Consider the following 21,359-nt stretch of genomic DNA (forward strand, 5'->3'; position numbering starts at 1 on the left):
AGATTCTCCTGGTTAATACAGAGAGATAGCAAACCAAGCTGAATGAAGTCATGACTCCTTCACTCTTTCAGGTACTAATAACATTCAGTTTAAATAGCTGCCATAGAGATCCACAGTAAGTTCTTAAGATCTGTGTTGTGCAGAGCAGGAGGCAACTGCAGCCTGGATTCTGCAGATGTCATCTGTAAGGACACTGAAGACACATTTCAAGATTGCTAGAACAGTTGCTACAAATGGTTTTGTTATTTATTTATGGTTTGAGGGGTTGGGTTTTTTTTTTCAGTACAAAACATTACAAATAAGTTTGCTACATCGAGATAGGAAATAAAAAAATAAAAATAAATCCCTGTTAAAAGCTATTTAAAATACATATAAGACTGCTAATTTCAATCACATAATTATAAATATATTATGAGCCAAGTACTTCCTAAAACTATATTTGCTTTGGAAGTGCACAACACCACTACACACAGCCATCATGTGTTTAAAAACCTGTCATTTGCATCAAATCACTGATCTTTTAGTATCTTATAAATATGGCAAGATGATTCTACTAGTACAGAAAGATGTAACTGAATTCCACAAAGCATATGTTGCACAATATTTGCTGCCTTATCTATTTCACATCAATCTCTCTGCAAGTTTGCTAAGCACAGCACGCCTTTATTTGAAGAGGAGATCCTTATCAGTTCCAGGGTACCTTCCTCCCTAAGACACGGTTGGTGATTTTCTGAAAAACAAAAACAAAGTGGCACAGATCAGTTTCACCCTTCTAAAAATCACAAGCATAAATGTAATGCTGATAAGAGTTCTGATCAGAACGTATCAGCAAGTAACACAACTCAAAGGAACAACTCTTTGCACATCTTTGGACAGCTAAAGCAGCCTTGTTGCTTCCCACTCAGCAATGTGGACAACACAGGGTCACCCCTGTGCTGACTGCTGTGGAAGTGGTCAGAAACAAGCCTGAAGGGCTGGAAAGCACCTTGACATTAGCTGATGAACATTACACCACGGAACAGTGCCCCTTAGTGCTCCAAAGGCCAGAAGTTTATACCTCCTAGAACAAGCAGACACACTCATGAAAGAAAAAGCATCAGTTTATTGAAGATGGCTCTTGGTCATAATCACACGAGATGTTAGAGCACTCTAGAGAAGCACTGCTAATGCTGATTGTTCTTCCCTGGCAGTTCCCACACAGCATACATGTATGAATTATATACACAGGGTATACAGAGTATACATGCTAATACAGTATATGTACACATATATTTATACATACAGAAAGCAAAGCCACTGACGTGAGTCTCAGTGTGGAATCTGTTCCCATGATCACAGCATGAAGCCTCTGAGCATTCCTTCCAGCTCTCAGTCCATTCTGCAATCTAATCAGCAAACTCAGCTAGCAATTAGATACTATCTGCCCTCTTTGCTCCACTTCCAGGAAGCAGCTACAAGACAAAGCAGAACCCTAACATGGTGCTGACAAGAGAGAAAACGTAGCCAAGGGGATGAAAAACAAACACTCAGAAAATACCACAGTGCAGCAACGAAGTGCAGTTCAGTCTTATACCTCCAGAAACACGCTTTTCTTTTGAGGCAGTGACACCTTGTGGTCCCTATATTACACTGACTTTAAAGGAAATGGCCCATTCACACAAAGAAGAGGAAAAAACTGTATCTGCTAAAAAGAAATTCTCAATGGAATTGAGAACGGAAGGAGATACGCTGCCTCCAGGGAGCAGTGTGTCCCACTTAACAGCAGCTGCTGCTCACAATGAAAACACAAAGCTTTGTTTTCTCCTTCAGAAACTGCTGTGCACGTTTCCCTTTCAAAGTACTGACAGGTGTAACTATACCTGTAAATAACGGTGTGAGGATTTCATTGGCAAGTGATTCTTTAGCAAGTATTTGTCCATATCCATACAGATGAGTGTGTGTAGATGTTTAATTCACCATATCCATACAGATGAGTGTGTGTACAAGTTTAATTCACCTCTTCCTTTCCCAAGCATTACACATTCTTAACCTATGAGCCCTGGATGACCTGCAGAGACAGCATGACCTGGTACTGCTGGCTAATCCCATCCTCAGAGCCAGCTGGACTGCAATCCATAGGGTGCACACCTGGTTTTACTTCTTACATGTTTGCTCTTTTATCATCAGTGATAATGCCCCAGAGCCATGTTATATCATGGCCAATGTGTAATGAATTTAGGATATAAGTACACGTCATCATCATAACAAAGAGTTCAGCCACTGGTGCTGGGAGGAGAGAGTAAGCACTCAGTAACTGAGCAAAAACTTGTGCAGCAGTCTAAGACAGCCCCATGTTCCCAGCTGTTTTGTTCCTGCTACCTATATTAACATTTATGGTTAACCTCCTGAGCTGCACCCAGACCTGGAGTGGCTGTGGCACGAATACATCGTTCCCCAATCAAGACATCCAGTGCTTGCCTACCAAAACCCAAAGACAGAAGGACAACAGTATCATTAGGGACAGGCCATACCACTGAGCACTGACCTGGGAGTCACCAATACCATCCCCCCCTTCCAATCAACACTACACCTGTACACAAAACTTGTGACATGATTTTGTGTCTTCTTCCAGCTATGTAGTTGAGTCAGCAACTGCCTGCACTCATTAACCATAAGGCCACACCATACTGGGACCTGAGAATCTCAGGCTAGGGAAAAAAAAATATGTTCTGAGCATACCCTGCAAAAACATAGCATGAAACTGAGGTAATTCCAGTTGTAAGAACTCACAGTCAGATTAGGAAGGTATCCCAGATAATACATCTGTTACAAGCCCTTGCTTTTAAACATCCAGTTAATAACTTTTTCCAGCTCTGGTAGGACAACTCAGCCAAGGAACAGTTGCAATGTTAAAAACTGAAGGGTAAGCTTAAGATCCAGAAGAAAAAGAAACCAGTTTTCAAATTTAATGCGTGCCCTTAAACGAGTGAAGCCTATAATGCAGTTTATTGCCTGCTTCCTGAGCTTTGCAGAAGGCTATTTTTTATGGCATATGTCAGAGAGCAAGAATACTGAGGTTTAGGTTGGATATTAGGAGGGAGTTTTTCCACCCAGAGGGTGGTGAGGCACTGGAGCAGGTTGCCCAAGGAGGATGTGGATGCCCCATCCCTGCAGGCATTCAAGGCCAGGCTGGATGTGGCTCTGGGCAGCCTGGTCTGCTGGTTGGTGACCCTGCACATAGCAGGGGGTTGGAACTGGATGATCACTGTGGTCCTTTTCAACCCAGGCCATTCTAGGATTCTATGATAAGATATGTCAGGTTTGAGCATCAGTTTTGTCTGTATTACTCACCTTTCAGTTTTTATTGTCTTAAGAGAAAGCAAAGCATGTGAATGCCCCCAACTGCTCAAAAAGCAATGCAGTAGTCAGCCAGAGATACATTTCACAAAAGGGACTGATGGGCCTCTTCTGTTTTATTAGAATATTTATCACATCATTCACTGTATACAATTCCATATTTCTGTGCAACACATCAGATCAGATAATAAAGTGCACATATGGGAGGTGATTGGGACAGACATCTTTCTCATTGTGATTAATCCAGGATAGTCTTTCTGCCACAAATAAAACCTGAGCTTAACAGACAGACACAAAGCACTTGTTAATCAAACTGGACAGCCAAGGAGGAAGTGTTAACAGCAGCTGTTGGCTGGAAGAGAAGCAGCTCCCTGCAGGGAAGTCACCACTATGGCAGAACAAGACAGGATTCAGCAAAACCCTGCAGCAAAAATCAGCCCCACCGATTCCTTCTCCTGCTCACCAAAATCCTGGAGCCCTCACCTCACTTTTGGGCTGTTGTTGGTTGCATGGTGAGTTTCTAGCACAGGAAAACAACCTGCTGGTCAAGTGTTTGTAATTCAAAGGCAGTCACACCACACTGAGATAACAGCTTCTTCTGCAGCTTGCCAGCCACAGCTGATCCCAGGCCCATCAGTGCCAGCACAGCAGCACTGAGCTGTCAGCCAAACAAATGTTTCATGGTGAAATCCACAGCCCCCAGAGCTAACAGATCACCATCAGGACTGCCAATTCTTCACTGGAGACAAATTAAGAATGACAGCTGGGGGCTGTATTAAGCATGGCCGCAAAGTTGACTATGAATCCTGCAGGCTAAAGCCATCTAAGCAAAGTGGCCACGAGTTAAACAGCAGCCATCAACTCAAAGAGCTCTCCATGGAACACCATTAAATATGCTCCACAGCCTGCCTGCTTCTGCCTTCACAACACTGCACATGGCCTTTTCTGTGTGCTTCCTACTTCGGCCCATGCTTCCTTGTTACTTTACACACATGTAGGAATGTGCAAATACCACAATATTACTACAATGCTGATGACCTCAAGGACAAAAAAAAAAAAAATATTCTAACCTGTTTGAATATGAATACCTGACCAGAGCACCTACCATTTTGTACAGCTGTGCTTTCAGGCGATATGAGTTGTACTCAGATTTTCTTTTTTCTTCCTCTCGCTTCTTCTGCACCTCTGGCAGCTGCTCATAGATCCTTGGTGAACAGAACAGAAACAGTGACTTAGAAGGAAGGAGCTTATTGATATAAAAAACTCCTCCTTTTTTTTCTTCACATTCTGGCTACTGGTCAGTCACATCAAAGGAAAACTTATTTGGGGGTTTACCAGCGTCACACACGTGGGAAAAATGTGGAATGTACAGCAGTTGGGATACCAGAAATTCCCACATCCCACAGCATCCCTCTCTTACAAGTAGCACACCCCTAAAAACAGTATTTATAACACTGGAATGACCCTACAGCTCATCTATCACCCAGCTGCAAAAGGTAGTTTTAACATCAGTGCAGAATAGCCTCACTGCTGTGAGAGTATACAGACTGAGTAGCACACTTATCCATTAACAGCAACATCTCTGTGACAAGTGTAACTTGAATTAAGCTGTTCAGGCATCTTGTCTGCCTTGTCTAAGTCAATGCTTTATCTTCTCCCCTGCTGAACTACTCCAACAGCAGAGACAAACAGCAAGGGATGCTCTGGAATCAAAATAAAGGTGGCTGGTGCTCATTGCAGAGTCAGAGTGCTACACTAGGCTGCTTTTACATGCTGCCACCTAAAGGAGGGACCTGAGAGCTATAATGGAATAGCAATGCTGACATTGCCTCCCTTAAATTTTCCTTTAAGATCATAGGGCTCAATTCATGACGGTGGTTGCCAAGGACCATAAAGCTTCAAAAAAAGATTACAGTCTGTTGGAGGTGGATCTGAACCACGTTCAAAAAATTCCAGTCTCATTATACCTAAAGATAGATACTATAACAGTCCCCTTACAAAATAACGACTTGATAATCAGCAAATAGGAGAAGGAGAAAGAAAGACCTTATTACAATACTGCTCAAGTAACCTCTGAAAGCCTGCTTCATTCTTACGTCAATATGGTAACAACTTGCCATAATTACTGCTCACTTTGAATATTTTAAGCACATCTGTGCCTTCGACTCTTATTATCTGAAAGTGCCTTCACACATTTCATTTTGAAGACTGCAAATGGAATGAGCCCACCATCCAGGAGAGAGGAGGGGTATCTTTGACAGCTGTGTAGGTCCCAACTCCAGCACAAAAATATGTAATTTTTCAGACTGGCACGAGCAGTGATGGAGGCAAATGTGTCAGTTGGCACTGAGCTGCTATTCAGGCAGTATGACTTGAGTGCCACTTCCATGTTTCAAAGGACAGAATAGAAGCTAGCAGGAAAACAAACTAACAGGAAGGTGTCAGACAACACAACTGAATACACAGAATCAAGAAAGCAAGGAATCAAATTCAAATACTGATGAGAAAACGTGAAGTAAATCACATTTGGATGCGTTCTTTCCACCACTGACATCTTTCTGTAGGGCAGCAGAGGGTGACAGGTCTATGCAAGTGCTACTGGAGGGGGGAATGGGTATTTGGAGTTTTACTTTACTACTATATCACCCTTCTCTAAAAGCTTTCACCATCCCAGGACTCCCCTGAGTGAAAGATCAAGGTTTACCACTCACTGATTCATCCCACCATAAAGATATTTAAAGCAAGAAGCGGACAAGTTGGGATTATGGGTCAATTCATTGAAAATTGTTTTCTTTAGCTCTAGTTAATTTACCATGAGAAATTCCATTTATACCCTTGCAGAGAAAAAGCAAAAGCTTCTGTACTCATTACAGGTAGGGATTTCAGAAGAATGGTACAGAATAAATTATTTCTCAGATCCAACTGAGAGCTGGAGTATGACAGCAGTAAGAACAAAAAAATGCCACCAAGTGTGACTGCCTGAATCAGTCTCCATAGAAATCCTGCTGATTTGGGTATTACGAAATCAGAGTTTCTGAAAATAGTTGAGTTCAGACATATCGACCACAAGGTCCAAGTGACCTGAATCCAAACCTTTCCATTTCAACTAAAACATGGAGGTGTGTTCCTGAGGGAGCTGGCATATTTACCATTTTTTGTCACCTCTCTATCAGTGCCCTAAAAATACTGTTAAATGTCAAAGGCCATTCAAATAAAACACCTTTTTTCTCCTTTCCTAGCATATACAAAACAGGGTCTATTTTATATACTGTGTATTCCAATGGATTGTTTGTTGAATCGCTGTGTCATTTAGGTTGGAAAGAACCTCTGGAGGTCATTTAGTCCAATGTCCAAAGTCCATCTCCTGATCAAAGCAGGACTAACTTCAAGGCTAGATTGAGTTGCTCAGGCTTCATCCTGTCAATCTCTATTTCCAAGGATTGAGATTTTTCCCATCTCTGTCAATCCCTGGTCCAGCATTACACCACCCTCTTTGAGAAAAACTTATTTACTCATCTCTCCCCTTAATAGAACACATTACTACTGTTGCTTATCCCACCACCATGTTTACAACTACACAGTCCAGCACCCTACATTTCATCTCTTTTTGGGATCCAGTACTTGGAAAGTTGCAGTGTTTGGACCACAGATATTGCTACAAAATACTCAGGTTATAAAAAAAAATATTTCAAAGTAGTTTTACTTCTAAGATTTTATAAATAGGTGTTTTCTGACTCTGGTAAAGTGCCTATTTCTTGCACTGTAAAAGCTGAGTTACCCCCAAGCCGTCCCCCCACCCTCTTTTCTTCCCCAGATGCAATTCATCCCTCTTTCCTACTCATTTACACAACCTTACCGTTTAGACCTTTGAACCATCTCACTCTTTGGAATTGCTCTTCTCTTTTCTTTAATCAGATAACCTAAATGGATAAGAAAACAGTGTGCAAGTCTGCTTACCACAAAGAAAATTGGTGTATCAACCTTATTCCTTTATGGACTTTCTGGCTTTTTATAGACAACATAAATGTAACTCTGTTATTAAAAACACACACATCCCTTAGAACGGGGAAATAAATTAATTCCTATAGGACATCAGGAGAAGAAACACAGAGGTACCTCTGTCAGCCAGCACGTGACTTGCATTCCTGTAGCCCTTCCTTTTCTCTGGAGGATTAAAAAGCTCTTCTCGTTCAGACTGCAGTGCACTCTGCATTCTCCTCTCCTCCATTATGAGCTTCAGGTGCTTCACGCGCTCACCAGAGCGGCAGATGAAATCAGGGCGATGCACTGCAAGAGCCTCCTAGGATGGGATGACAAAACAAAACCTGGAGTGGCCAGACAGACTCCCTACAATCGGAATAATCAAAACAGGAGAACAGGAACAGATGCAATTGAATTTAAAGGAACCTCCCAAGCGCACCTAAATAGAAACTACTGATTTTAATTTCATTTGTAACGGATAAGTGTTACAAAAGTCTTTATATACACTAAGTATCTGTGGAAAAACACAGATGTATAGTGGTGACACTTGATTTGATCTGCAGTGTACACTATGTATGTACATGGATGAATATACATGCATACACTGCTTGCAATGCATGAGTTAAAGCCTATTTTAACTACACACTATGTACATCATGCTATTATTTCTGCATGGAAGCAAGAATGACTTGACACCACCTCTCCTACATTCCCTGCACATTGCTCAATTCAAACAGATCATTATACTGTGCAAAGCCAGGCTGCCACAAGCAAACGAGGCTGATGACCTCTATTTGCTTGGGTTCTAGTAAACACAAAGTAGTCAGGAAAAAGAAGAAAGAGGAATAAAAAGTGCTTCCACAAGATTCAGCATTAGTGCTGAAGTCACAGAGATCCCAGCATGCCTTTACCTGTAGCGTAAGCTTCACAAATGGCTGGATGGGCCTGGTCTCAGCATCTCTTCCTGGAACTGCAGGCTGAGTCATTCTGCTGCACTGCAGCTCTTGAAAGTTCTTCTCTCTCAGAGGCTCCCTCCAGGGCTTTGTGGTGGTGAAGGGTTCAAACCAAGATGAACCAGGACCAGGGATGGAATTGGAACAGTTTTCTTTCCTAGATTCAAACCTCAAATCCTCTGCTTGGACAAACCATGAAATCCCTGTTGAAGAGACCACAGAAGACAATCAAGATATGCAAACAATACACGTGCCCCTTTTCCATCCCCATCTATAGCCCTTCATGCCCAAGATCTCAGCTAACACAATCCATGCCTAACACTGCAATAAACACTCCCTTCAGTTATTGCATTGATTTCAGTGTGCCTTGGCGTCAGACAACTTCAGTGGTTTCAAAGAATTTCTTTGCCAAGTGTCAGTAAATCAGCAAGCCTTTATGAGATAACCCTTCAGGAAATGTACAAAATTCCTTCCTACATGCATGCTCCTCTCTTTTTAGAAGGAACGGTTTATTTATCAGCAACCCCACGTATTTAAGGAGCCTATGTGCTGTCCTAAACCTTATGGCTTTTCATAGATATTTTTCAAGAGCAAATAGTGTACATCTTGCAAATGTTAAGGATGCATACAAGAATTCAATTACTCACAGTTAACATATATAATGGGATTAGAAGACATCAGCTAGTACCCTGAGCAGATATTCTAAATTAAACCAGTACAACAGAGAATCATTTGTCCCTACAACAATGATGATGACTAAGGAAAATACTTTTAAATATTTCATCATGACACTGTGAAGACTGACAGGAAATATTAAAAAACAGGATACTGCTCCATCAGCCCAAAAAAACTCACATTTCTAGTTGGAAGAGAGACACAAGTCCAGTTGAAGCACTATGTACAAATTACAGCATCCAGTTACTCAGATCTTAACAGAACCTTTTATAATTTGAAAATCAAAACTAAGCATCTCCATAATTCCTAACTTATTCTTTCCTTGCCTCCTTCATTGCTTTTTTTTTTGTCACCTTTATTGATAAGGTTACTTCCAACAGCTTGGTTGAAAATGGCATCATAATAAACTCTCAGAAAGTTCACTTGGCATAGCAAGCTTCTCTGTTTAAAATCCACTCATTACAAGCAGAATAAAAACTGACAGTGACTAATTTGTGCTCCAGCTAATCCTCCTCACACATCTTGAGGATTGTTGTTAAGGTGTAGAGCTTTTCTACTCTGCAGAAAGGATATTTTGGACTGACCTTGTGGTAAATGCAGTCTGCTCCTTTTTGTCCTTTTCTCCATGAAAAAATTGCCTGGCTGTCCCTTCTGCTTACCCTTGCTTCCTGCTGCCTGGTGATCTGTGACCACACCATCTGACTCTCCAAAAATACCATCGACACGATGCCAGGGATCCCGCGGCCGTTGATTTGACTGGATAGATCTTGGGGTAGGAAAAGTCACACCAACATCTCGAGTGTTTTTCTTCGTTGCACCATTCACAATCTCCAAGTCTCCTGTAGTTCAAAATGAAGCAGTAATACCTTACTCTAAAGCAGCTACAAGTACTTCAGCAGCAACACCACAGTGCAGAGGGCGGCCTTCAATTCCTATTTCGAAGCTCAACGTTGCCTTCTTTACCTCTTTTCAAAAGGCAAAATCTTTTATATTTCCACTTTTAGTGCAAATCTACAGTTAATTAACACTGTTACTATATGTAATAATCCAAGTGTAATTGAAGAGGTGTAAACTTAGTCCCTCAGGCAAAACACTGAGTGTGTATATACACAAACACACACACAGGGGTGTGGGAGCCAAACCAACTATACTCCTTGCTGGGGACCTGAGCAGAGGTCTGAAAAACCAACTTCCAACCTATTGCTGAAAAACACAGTGGCAGAAATAAATACAGCTTTACATTCAGGCCAAGAGAACTGCAGTTTTTTTTCTGGACCTGAATGGCAATTGCACCAGACCAGGATGAGCTTAAATTTGAAATAGGATATAACATCCAGAATATTACTAAGAGGAATATGAAACTCTGCAGTTGCAAGCCTTCAGAAATAGCATATGCCCACAAAATACATTCTGTGAGCAACAGATGCCTTGCAGAGAAAACAACATATATAAAAAAAAATAGAATTAGTCCACCTTTCCAATTTAAATGGATAAGTTTAGGTTAACAAAGCATACCAGTGAGAGAGAGAGCTGGCTGCTAGTGAAGCAGGCCAAGAAAGGGTTCATTTTAATTAGAACATAACACCTTTCTCTAAAGTATTTGAAGTGAATTTAAAGAATGCTGCACACTCATCCCCATCCCAAGAAACCTACACCAGATGTTGGCAAATGGTCTCCAAAAAGAAGCCAACACACAAACTATGAGTTTGGAACCCAACCCAACAACTCACCTGCTTGGATAGCTTTGTTTAACATCCGTGCGCGTCGCTTGTTGCTGAGAGCTGAGCTTGGTCCCCAGGAACCACTGCTTGTCAAAGCTTGATCCAATGCCTTCTAGAGGGGAAGAAAGAACAAACATGGAAGAGAGCAAACTCCTGAAAACAGAACTGAAATGAACAGAAAGTGGGATTTAAACAACAAAAAGTTAATCGTCACTCTTTATTTACTGTACCTTGCTGGGGTTGGAGCTTCATGATCCTTGAGGTCCCTTCCAACCCTGGCCATTCTGTAATTCTGTGATTATTTACAAGGTTTAACACAGGCTGATCAGCATCACTTATTGCTGTGCCACATAATAAGCCAGCCTTCATTCCATCCTTGTGCACCAATATACTTCCAGAACCCTGTTCCACTAAGCAGAGTGCACAGTGCCTGTAGGCAAGTGCAAGGCTCGTGATCACACTCTGTACAGTCCTGGGCATCCTCCAGTTCTCTCACCCAAAGCTCAAGGATAAGTGTGGCATATCAAGACTTTTTACAGCAAGATCTGTTGGCTGTACTTTCAGGACAGATCACAAAGTGCAAAGTATTTCTGCTGTGGGAAGAGGGAGAAAAACCATCTGAACTGAATCCTATATTCCCACCCTCTCAAACCAAAGCATTTAAAGGTTGTGGGACTGCTGCAGGGACAAGCTGTCTTGGAAAAGTAACATGTGGCTTTGCAAATTCGCTGTGAACTCCAGTTCTGCAACACAGGAGTGAAAGAGCCAAATCCTTTCAAAGCATGAGAAGTTCTCTCACCCTTATAATCCTCAGCATAAAAGTTCTCCAGGCAAACTGAGCCCAAGGAAAACAAGAGGCATTGGGCTCACAGTAAGAGCATGGCTTAAGCACAGTGCTAGTTTCAAGTCTTCAACATTCATACAAACAGGAGTTTCAGAAGGAAGTTTTTCACTCAGAGGGTGGTGAGGCACTGGAACAGGTTGCCCAAGGAGGCTGTGGATGCCCCATCCCTGGAGGCATTCAAGGCCAGGCTGGATGTGGCTCTGGGCAGCCTGGGCTGCTGGTTGGTGACCCTGCACATAGCAGGGGGCTGGAACTGGATGAGCACTGTGGACCTTTTCAACCCAGACCATTCTGTGATTCTATGATTCTATGCTCTTGCTCTACTTACATACCCCACTCCATATCCTCCAAGTTCAGCACATACATTCATTGCCATTCTGAGTCTATGATTCCAGCCACGAAGACAGTAAGCAGCAGGATTTTGCTGTAATAAATTAACTTCCATTTTATGATGCAATTTTACAGACATTTCAAATGGATTGCACTCTGCAATGCATCTGGTCTACGAGCTTCTTCGTTTATATAAAGCACAGAGAACATTAATGCTTTATTAACAGCAATTAACTGATAGAGTTTCCCCAGGCTTCAAGCCCAGCGGCGCGGCACAGACCAATCTCTGCAACTCGCCTGAATTTCATTTTTAATTATGAAACAGATTTCCCTTTTTTTTTTTTTTGCTTGCTCCTAGCAATTAGTATCCTATTAGTAACTCAGCGCCAGCCACAATGGAAATGAACAGAGGCTTTTTAATTACCTTTTTATTGATCCTCTGCTATCATCACTTCAATGCAACACAGTTTCAACGTTTAAAGGAGGTAATTTTTACTCTCACACATGCTGCCAAGAGCTGTTTTTTAGTTTCATAAAATTATGAGAGCTCTGATAGAGCACGCCAGACAGACATAGGAGATATGCATCTCCTTTCAGAGAACAGATTTCTATGTGCACTCAAAAGGGGAAGACACTGTAAAGTCAAAAATGAGATAACCCATTTACATGCACATGCATATCAGCCTGCAGAAATAAATGTAAGCAGCGATTTGGTACTGAATACTGACGTGCATGTTGCTATTTGGACTAGAAAACTCAGTGCAGTGCTTTCAAAGCCCTTCAGCAGTTATATAGCACAACCTTTAGCTTTGTACCTGCTACCAGATGGCAGCTTGAAGACTGTTTTAGAAATAAACAGAAACTGGAAGAGAGAAAAACTTTCTGGGATGGGTTCAGCATCTATAAATAAAATAAATAAAAAAAAGCTGCAGTCGAGTTTGCCAGAAGCAGAGCTGACAATAGGCTCCCAAAAAACCTGAGCACTTGTCTGAAAGATTTGTACAGTAGTGTTTCTGGGAATAGGGCTCCTGCTATAAATAAGTTATCTGAACCACAGATACGTGAAACCAAGAATTATCTTGATTTCTGCAGTGTATCACTGAATCTACCTACACTCGGATTTTGAAACAAAGGCTGCGTTTTGCCACTGATTTTGTCTCATCCTTACTTGAGGTGGGTCACATCTCTTCATACACCACATCATCAGATCGCAGAGTCATAGAATGGCCTGGGTTGAAAAGGACCACAGTGCTCATCCAGTTTCAACCCTCCTGCAGTGTGCAGGGTTGCCAACCAGCAGACCAGGCTGCCCAGAGCCACATTCAGCCTGGCCTTGAATGCCTCCAGGGATGGTAAAAGATACTGCTTTCTAAAAGCCACATGGGCTCAATGCAACCTTAAGGAATGGGAACAATGACCTTTAATTCTCATTTAAGAATGACTGGAACCTGTTATCTCACGGGTGATTTTAGCAGCCAAAGACCAGAGGCTGCTTTTAAGGTCCAACCAGACACTGAATGATTAGTCTTAACACACGCAACGGAATAAAATCATATTAGAAACAATTCTTAGTCTTGAAAAATCTCATTTTCCCTCAGATGTCCATTCAATACCTTGACACAAGAGTTTTAGCTGTTGGTCTACAAGAAAACTAAATTTTTCCGGGAAATCCATTACTAACAAAGGCACTATCACTTTCTTCTGTCAAAATGTGAAGCAAGCTATTTCCTACTCTCAGTATCAACATCCATTACAGAACACCAACACTTATTAATATAATCATCAAATCCATACGAAGGGAGCATATAAATAGGAGGGGGAAGGGCTGTTTATGAGGGTGGATGGTGATGGGACAAGGGGGAATGGTTTTAAACTGAGACAGGGGAGGTTTAGGTTGGATATGAGGAGGAAGTTTTTCACCCAAAGGGTGGTGAGGCACTGGAACAGGTTGCCCAAGGAGGCTGTGGATGCCCCATCCCTGGAGGCATTCAAGGCCAGGCTGGATGTGCCTCTGGGCAGCCTGGTCTGCTGGTTGGTGACCCTGCACATAGCAGGGGGTTGGAACTGGATGAGCATTGTGGTTCTTTTCAGTCCAAGTCATTCTATGATTCTATGACGGTCCCCTTTCAGGAGAGTTCATTTCCCGTAAGGGGCCATGGAAAAACCCAACCAAAGTATTCTTTCCTCAGCTCTGAAACAGTTTTATGGCAGAGTTTTTGTCTAGAATGCTCAGGGCAAAGGCTTTCTTTTGATATGACTAAACTGCCAAATATTTTAGTGAGAAATATTGGTGATAGGTGGACAGATGGACTGGATGACTTTAAAGGTCTTTTCTAGCGTTGGTGAACCCCCTCTACTCTGCTCTTGTGAGGCCCCATCTGGAGTACTGCGTCCAGGTCTGGAGCCCCCAGTACAAGAAAGACAGGGAGCTGTTGAAGAGGGTCCAGAGGAGAGCCACAAAGATGAGCAGAGGGCTGCAGCACCTCCACTACAAAGACAGGCTGAGGGAGCTGGGCTTGTTCAGCCTGGAGAGGAGAAGGCTGTGGGGTGACCTCATTGCAGCCTGCAGTACCTAAAGGGAGCCTACAGACAGGAGGGGAATCAACTCTGTGAAAGGGGAGATAACAGCAGGACAAGGGGAAATGGTTTGAAGTTGAGGGAGGGAAGATTTAGGTTGGATGTCAGAGAGAAGTTCTTTACAGAGAGAGTGGTGAGGTGCTGGAACAGCTGCCCACAGAGGCTGTGGATGCCCCGTCCATCCCTGGAGGTGTTCAAGAACAGATTGGATGGGGCCTTGGGCAGCCTGGGCTGGTATGAAATGTGGAGATTGGTGGCCCTGCATGTGGCAGGGGGTTGGAGCTTGATGATCCTTGAGGTCCCTTCCGATCCTGGCCATTCTGTGATTCTGTGATTTTACCATAAAAACAACATTTTACAGGAAATTTTAAGTGATTCTCCAAACAACAAACCTTATTCCTGTACAGTTTAAGAGCAGTTGTGAAGATGAGTCAAAATTGTCTTTTAGTATACATACCTGGGTCTCCTTCTGTTTCCTGTGTCTCTCAGAAGTAACCTTTGGATGTTCTACACCCCTCGCTCTGCTGCCTTCCTCATCCCACTTTTCAGAGCGGCTTTTCTGCTGGTGGATGGTACGATAAAGCTGGGAGAGTCTTGGTGACAGCTGCACCTTTCTGTGCCCAAAAGCCCTGACCAGTCTGGCAGTGTCAATGGTGGAAACAGAACTGCTCACCTCAGTCTGAGTCGTAGTTTCTATGTCAGTTTGTGTTACCGCATCTGATTCTGAGATGGTGGAACTGATTGTGGTACAGAGTTCTCTACTAAGCCTTCTCTCTGAGCAAGTGTCACTAGAAGTGTCCAAATACTGCTGGTGTTCTGAAATTTTATTTGTGTGGCAGGTAACTTTCTCTCCTGACCTATTTTTCCTAAGCTCAACAAAGCTTCTTTCATGAGAGTTGATACGTGGCCTCTCTTTAAAACGTGCTGAATGATTCTCCAAGGTACTTTCAGCCACGCTCTTCTCCAGCAGTCTTATTTCCTTCTGCTCTTTTACCTCTCTCGTTTTTTCAGAAGCATTCCTTTCTGATTTTGCTGATATCAGTGTATACCTGATGGGGTTCTGAAGGACCCTGGCTAACCGATCGAGGCGTTCGACAAGGGTCAGCTCACCTTTATGCCGAAAATCATGCTGCTGGTATCTCTTCTGGCGCTCCAAAAACTTAACCCAGAGCTCATCTAAGCTACCAGCAGAGTGGGTTCTCTGTCTCAGGGGCAGGTCTTTAACGACATTCTCACGAAGGTGACTCGTTTGGCTACTAGCTGCCATTTGTTCTGCTTCCCTTCCGCCCCGCTGAAGCAACTCCTCTCTTGGGGTTTCATTACTCAAAGATGTATCGATGTTTAGATCCTCATTCTTGCTATAATCTGCTTCTGCAGTGAGTGGGAAGAATTCACGTCCGCCATCTTTCTTACGGTGGGCGGACAAAACACGTCCGTGTCGATGTGCCTTCCTCCAATTCTGAATGACAGTGCTGGAGGAAATTCCAGTGTGTCCCACACCAGAAGAATCCTCCGACAGCTCGCTGTGGGATAAGAGGTAGTTCTCACACATGGGCACTGGATGGCGGAGGTCGAACTGCGCAGACTTGAAGACTGAGTGAGTGGTGTTCACTGACTTTAAATGATGACTTCCTTCTAGAAGAGAAGAAAACCCCTTAATTTTGGTCCTTTGTAAGGAAACAAAAAGCAAACAGCAATTCTTAAACAGGGTCATTTTCATCCTAACACTCCCATTCTCAAAACATAACTAACTTTTCTATCATTTGCAGCGAGGAATCCAAGAGATTGCTCAATCTCCAGCTCAATCTGAGAGAATGCTGAACGTACTTATCCAGATCAAAATTTGGTCAAAGTCATTATTTAGATTCATGGAAACTCAAGATGGGCAACCACAACTCAGCGTGCCTTTCAGAGGATGTACAAGTGTTGCCAAAGGCTATGCTTAAGCATTATTTCTTAAGAAATTCAGAGAAACACAATATATAAAACAACCAATACCACTTCCTCTATAGCTCTGGAAGCTTCTCTGATAGGATACCAAGACCTAGCTCTGCTTTGCTTTCAAGCTCAGGTAACACATTATAGCTCCAAGTAGTGGTGAATTCCCTCCCCAGAAGATGCTGCTACCTGAAATTACAGAGGACTACAGCAGAAATCCAATTATAAACCCATTTTAAAAGATATACATTAAGCATGCATGCAGTACATACTAGCAGAAAAGTACTCCAAGCCAATTTTAAAGCCATTTGCTATAAACTGTAAAAGCCATGATATTTTAATAAAAGAAAAAATGTTCCACGTTATGTCCTCAGTACAACACACTAAGTTGTATAATGCTCCAAAAAGAAAGTAGGAACAGTAGTTTCTAGTGCCAGAATAACTTCTCAAGTCCCTCTGCTTCCTGCAATGTTATTTCATGCCATTTTAGCCATGCACAGCTTAAAGATGCATTATAAAGTACTAACAGCTTTAATTTAAAAAGTTAATAGAAAACAGAATAGTCCATTTACTAATGGTAATGCCAGTGATTAGGTAATGGTGAGCTGTCAGCAAATGCATACCAAGCTCCATTATTGGCATAAATTCCACCCAAATTACTTTTTCCCCTCACTACCATTTCTAACACCCCCCCCCTCCTGCCCCCAAACATTTGGTTGTTGTTTTCAGCAATCTTTTCTTGTTTTATTCCTTCTGCAATTGTAGCAAAACCACTGAACAGGAACCCCAAATCTTCTTTTATTTTAAGCAAGCTTTGCCACTGAGTCAGCAAGAGTCCCACAGCTGAGCTTCTCCCTGTCCCACTGAGAAACACACCTATCTGCCTTACCAAGAGTCACAGCCTTTTGTTTTACAAACCCTCAATTCTATGTGGACAACAGTATGGCCAGACCCAATCTCATTAACTTGGAAATCAGAGAATTTGTCTTTGCAACTTTTGTCAACTTTTATATGCCAATGCAGGAACATTCATCCACATCAGGATGGGGAGGTTTAGGTTGGATATTAGGAGGAAGTTTTTCACTCAGAGGGTGGTGAGGCACTGGAACAGGTTGCCCAAGGAGGTTGTGGATGCCCATCCCTGGAGGCATTCAAGGCCAGGCTGGATGTGGCTCTGGGCAGCCTGGGCTGCTGGTTGGTGACCCTGCACATAGCAGGGGGTTGAAACCAGGTGATCACTGTGGTCCTTTTCAACCCAGGCCATTCCATGATTCTAGGATCCTCTTGACTAACAAGGTTAGACTTGGGAATACTACGCAGATTTTTTGCTATTTCTGTAGTTTTAACAACAAAATAGAAGGAATGCAAACATCCAAAAATAAAACTTTAGTTCATACAGATAAAAGTTTCATTTTTAAAAAACAAATACATAACCTGCATAAATTTAAGCTCTAGACAAGCACTGTGGGTAGAGGTAATCTTTTATTAGACCTGCTAAAAATATAGTTGAAAGAGTCTGAAGATTTTAAAAATGCAAGTTTTCCTTCAGAAAGCCTTCTGAAGCTTCCAGCTGTATGTTTTAACAAGAGACCATTTCTACTTACAGTTCTTTTATTTACTTGTGTCTTGAGACTATCACTGCTACAGAAAAACATCGTTAATTTTATATTAACAATTGTGTTTCCCTCTCATTTTCATCCAGGCTGTTCAGACAAACAGAATTTTTATTGCTGTTCCAACACAGTACTTTGTTTCCTGCTGCAGAAACTCATTTGGAAAGCTCCCTTCCATCCACACAGTGCCCCTCCACTTCTACCACCACGACCCAAAAGATTCATCTTCTCTTTTTGGGCTCCCCAGAAATAATGTATGAGACTTTGCCTATAAGATTAAGAACTCTGTCATTCAGAATCCATTATGTCGTTCATATGGTTTTGGTCCCATCCATCATTAACAGCCATAATTATACTGCCTTCTAGCAGTTAGCTCATTAATCTAGCAAGTGCTGCTGCAAGCACTGGACTGTGCACAATAAGCACCTTCCCTTATAACTCACAGCTATATCTAGAAGAGATGGCAACGAATATGCAATTTTATTTTTACAGTTCCTTCTGTCCAGGAAGGATACACAATTCACAAACTCAACAAAAAAACCCTCATCCCAACTCATGCATGGCAAAATTCACAAACCACTGGATGAGATTTAGTGCAAAAGTGTTCATCAGGATTAATTTTAGTTACTATCATGAGACACCACATAAAATTGTCATTTAGCTCAGAGTAATTTCATTTTGTCAGCGTTCCAACAATGCAAGATTGCCTTAAAGTAGTCTGCTAGAGTATCAAATCTGACCTTCATCCCTCAGGAGCACCATTCAACAAGGTTAATGGAGGAAAAGAAGAAAGAGACAGTCAAATCCAATTAAAACTGACTAAAATACAATTGCTACAGAGAAATGCTGCTATCTTGTGATGTCACAAAGTATCTGTGAGAAGGAACAAAACTCCTATCCAATATACAGATTCACTCCATGGGCTTCTATTTACCAAGGAATTTCTGTTGTTTTCTACACGTGCATCCTTTCCATACTTAGCACTTCAACGAGTGCCAGCATAAGACCAAAAAATCACAGATCCTAAAGAGCCTTTATGCTCTTATTTATTTTATATGCATGAGAAGGCATGTTAGAAAAGCTACCTGGAGCACCCTCCTGTGCTATCACTTGCTCCTCAGCCCAGGCAAGCTTGGGCTTGGCTCTCTTAGAGCAGACTCCCTCTTTCTGCTTGATAGCTGTAGTGTCTGGAGGCTTATCATCCTGTACACCAAGCACATTTGCTGGAAACCCTGAGGGAAGAGCATCATTTGATCCTGCAGAAAAAAAGAGGGCAATGATTACAAGTAAAAGGAGGAAACAGGAAAAACAGAGAGAGAAATTTTACAGCGAAGTTGTCTGAAAGAAATCCTGTTAGACAAGTTTCAGTGCAACATCTTCAGAAATCAGCCACCATGACACCTGGAGAGCAGTTCTAATAAAGCAGTGGGTGCTGCAACATTGTTTTCCATGAATTTTGGTGACACGGTTCTCCTGTGAGACACAGATAAGTTTTACCTATCCCACTACAGGGAAGGAAAGAACACAGGAAACTTTTAGAATCAGACAAGTCGCTAGGAAGGCAGAGAAAGGACTTGAGACAACTGCTCAAATTCAAATTCCACACATTTTCACTGACTGATGTAAATGTGTACTTTCTGAGCTTTGAATAGCAAAGGAGAACTACAAGACAAGAGTCTTGCATAACCTCTAAACAAGAATTCAAGACAACAGCAGCAGAGTTCTCTTAGTACTGCTGTCTCCTGACGTTGGAAACCTAAGATGGCCCCTAACTGATTTATCATTCTTGTCAACACCACCTGGTTACAAACAGCAGACTTCACTCAATTTCCTTCAGCTGCTACTCAGAGCTGAGAATCCAAGCTGCAGCAGGGAGCTTAAAAACAACTACATATTTATTTTAATTCCACTGTACACTTTCTAGAACCTTGCACCATCTCATACGCATGTTGGATTTTTATAGCTAGCATCTTACATTCTGCAAAACAACAGACTCACATCACGTTTGTTTCTCTCCTTTTAACCATATTACAGCAGAAACACTGCAAAGAGGTAATGAGCAGAGAGACATAATGACAAGCACAACCTGTGGCTACAACAGCTAATCTGTGCACCTACCATCGCTGCTGCACCAACCTATTTCCCTGAAGGGCATCCAATAGGAACTGGACAGCTTTGTAATATGAATTTTGGCTACAAATGGCTTTGCATGTGAAAAAGCTCTGCCTGAAATGCAAGTCCTGTAAGGCTGAAGCCATGTGGTCGTTACATATAGAACAGGACTAAGAAACAAGAGGTAAAGCAGAAATTGATTAATCCCAGCTGATTCTTCTTGTCACTAAATGAAAAGTGCTTTTTACAGGGAGATGTGTGGATGGGGGAAAGAGACGAGTGTGTATTTTAAATCACAATTACAAATACATTGTTTATAGAAACAGTTTCTACAGTGGAATCTCCTAAGGTGGAGGACAGAAATTCAGTACTGAGAAAGGTGTTACTGGAAATAAACCACACCCCATTGCATTTAGGAAACCTAAGGTAAGTAAGTGCTTGAGTAAGAGCTCTCACCACTGTTTTCTGATCCAAGTGAAGACATTTTGGCTCCTGTTTTTTGATAAGGAACATAATACATCTCGGCACTTCCAGAAGGTTTATATGGCAGCAGTAACGGCTGACCTGCTGGGGTGGAAAACAAAGCAATTAACAGAAGTCAGGATTCAATTCTTTAATGCGACTGATGATAAAAGCTACAAAAAGGAATGGAATCGTTCACAGCAGTAAATCTGGAGAAACAGCATATTCTTCAGGAAAACAAATTGATAAAAGACTGACTGCCAATTAGATTGGCAAAGTAGCTTACTTGCAATTCATGCCCACACAGCCTCCACTGACCCATGCTTAATGAAATAATTTTAAATGAATATGAATATCTGGCTCTCAAGTCAAGAAATACGGCGTGTCATCAGAACATCAGCAAATGTTCGGACTATAATATTAGCTGACTTCTGCCAGAGAAGAAAATGAGTGATGAAATAGCTGACACATTTGTGTATTCTGATGTAATTAAGTAATTAGTTCTGAACTCGTTATTTTAAACACCTTGAGTATAGAGGAAGAAAGCCTGGATTACAGAAAAAAAAAATGTATCTACATGCATCAGTACTACAAAACAGCAACGTGGAAAGAACACTGGAACATCCATATTCAACTCTGTGAAAGGGTAGATAACAGGACAAAGGGAAATGGTTTGAAGTTGAGGGAGGGAAGATTGAGGTTGGATGTGAGGGGGAAGTTCTTTACAGAGAGAGTGGTGAGGTGCTGGAACAGCTGCCCAGAGAGGCTGTGGATGCCCCATCCATCCCTGGAGGTGTTCAAGGCCAGGTTGGATGGA

The 21,359-nt window shown here is 42.0% G+C and overlaps 1 protein-coding gene across 3 annotated transcripts in view; it reads right to left on the reverse strand.

The window, feature by feature from the left end:
* Window positions 1–224: 224 nt before the first annotated feature.
* The window catches only part of ALMS1 (ALMS1 centrosome and basal body associated protein), a 52,860-nt gene continuing 31,725 nt past the window's right edge, over window positions 225–21,359 (reverse strand). The window contains exons 10-19 of one of the 3 annotated variants that reach the window (XM_019615046.2): window positions 20,537–20,644; window positions 19,054–19,224; window positions 14,875–16,052; window positions 10,676–10,778; window positions 9,605–9,784; window positions 8,229–8,473; window positions 7,453–7,636; window positions 7,193–7,256; window positions 4,442–4,541; window positions 225–730 (exon numbers count right to left, since the gene is read on the reverse strand). In XM_019615046.2, the coding sequence (XP_019470591.1) occupies window positions 686–730; window positions 4,442–4,541; window positions 7,193–7,256; window positions 7,453–7,636; window positions 8,229–8,473; window positions 9,605–9,784; window positions 10,676–10,778; window positions 14,875–16,052; window positions 19,054–19,224; window positions 20,537–20,644 (2,378 nt within the window). In that variant the 3' untranslated portion in view covers window positions 225–685. Of the gene's footprint in view, window positions 731–4,441; window positions 4,542–7,192; window positions 7,257–7,452; window positions 7,637–8,228; window positions 8,474–9,604; window positions 9,785–10,675; window positions 10,779–14,874; window positions 16,053–19,053; window positions 19,225–20,536; window positions 20,648–21,359 lie in introns of all 3 variants that reach the window. The other 2 variants (XM_010710566.3, XM_010710565.3) reach the window with 2 other exon arrangements.

This window comes from Meleagris gallopavo, chromosome 4, assembly GCF_000146605.3.
Source record: "Meleagris gallopavo isolate NT-WF06-2002-E0010 breed Aviagen turkey brand Nicholas breeding stock chromosome 4, Turkey_5.1, whole genome shotgun sequence".
Classification (NCBI taxonomy): domain Eukaryota; kingdom Metazoa; phylum Chordata; class Aves; order Galliformes; family Phasianidae; genus Meleagris; species Meleagris gallopavo.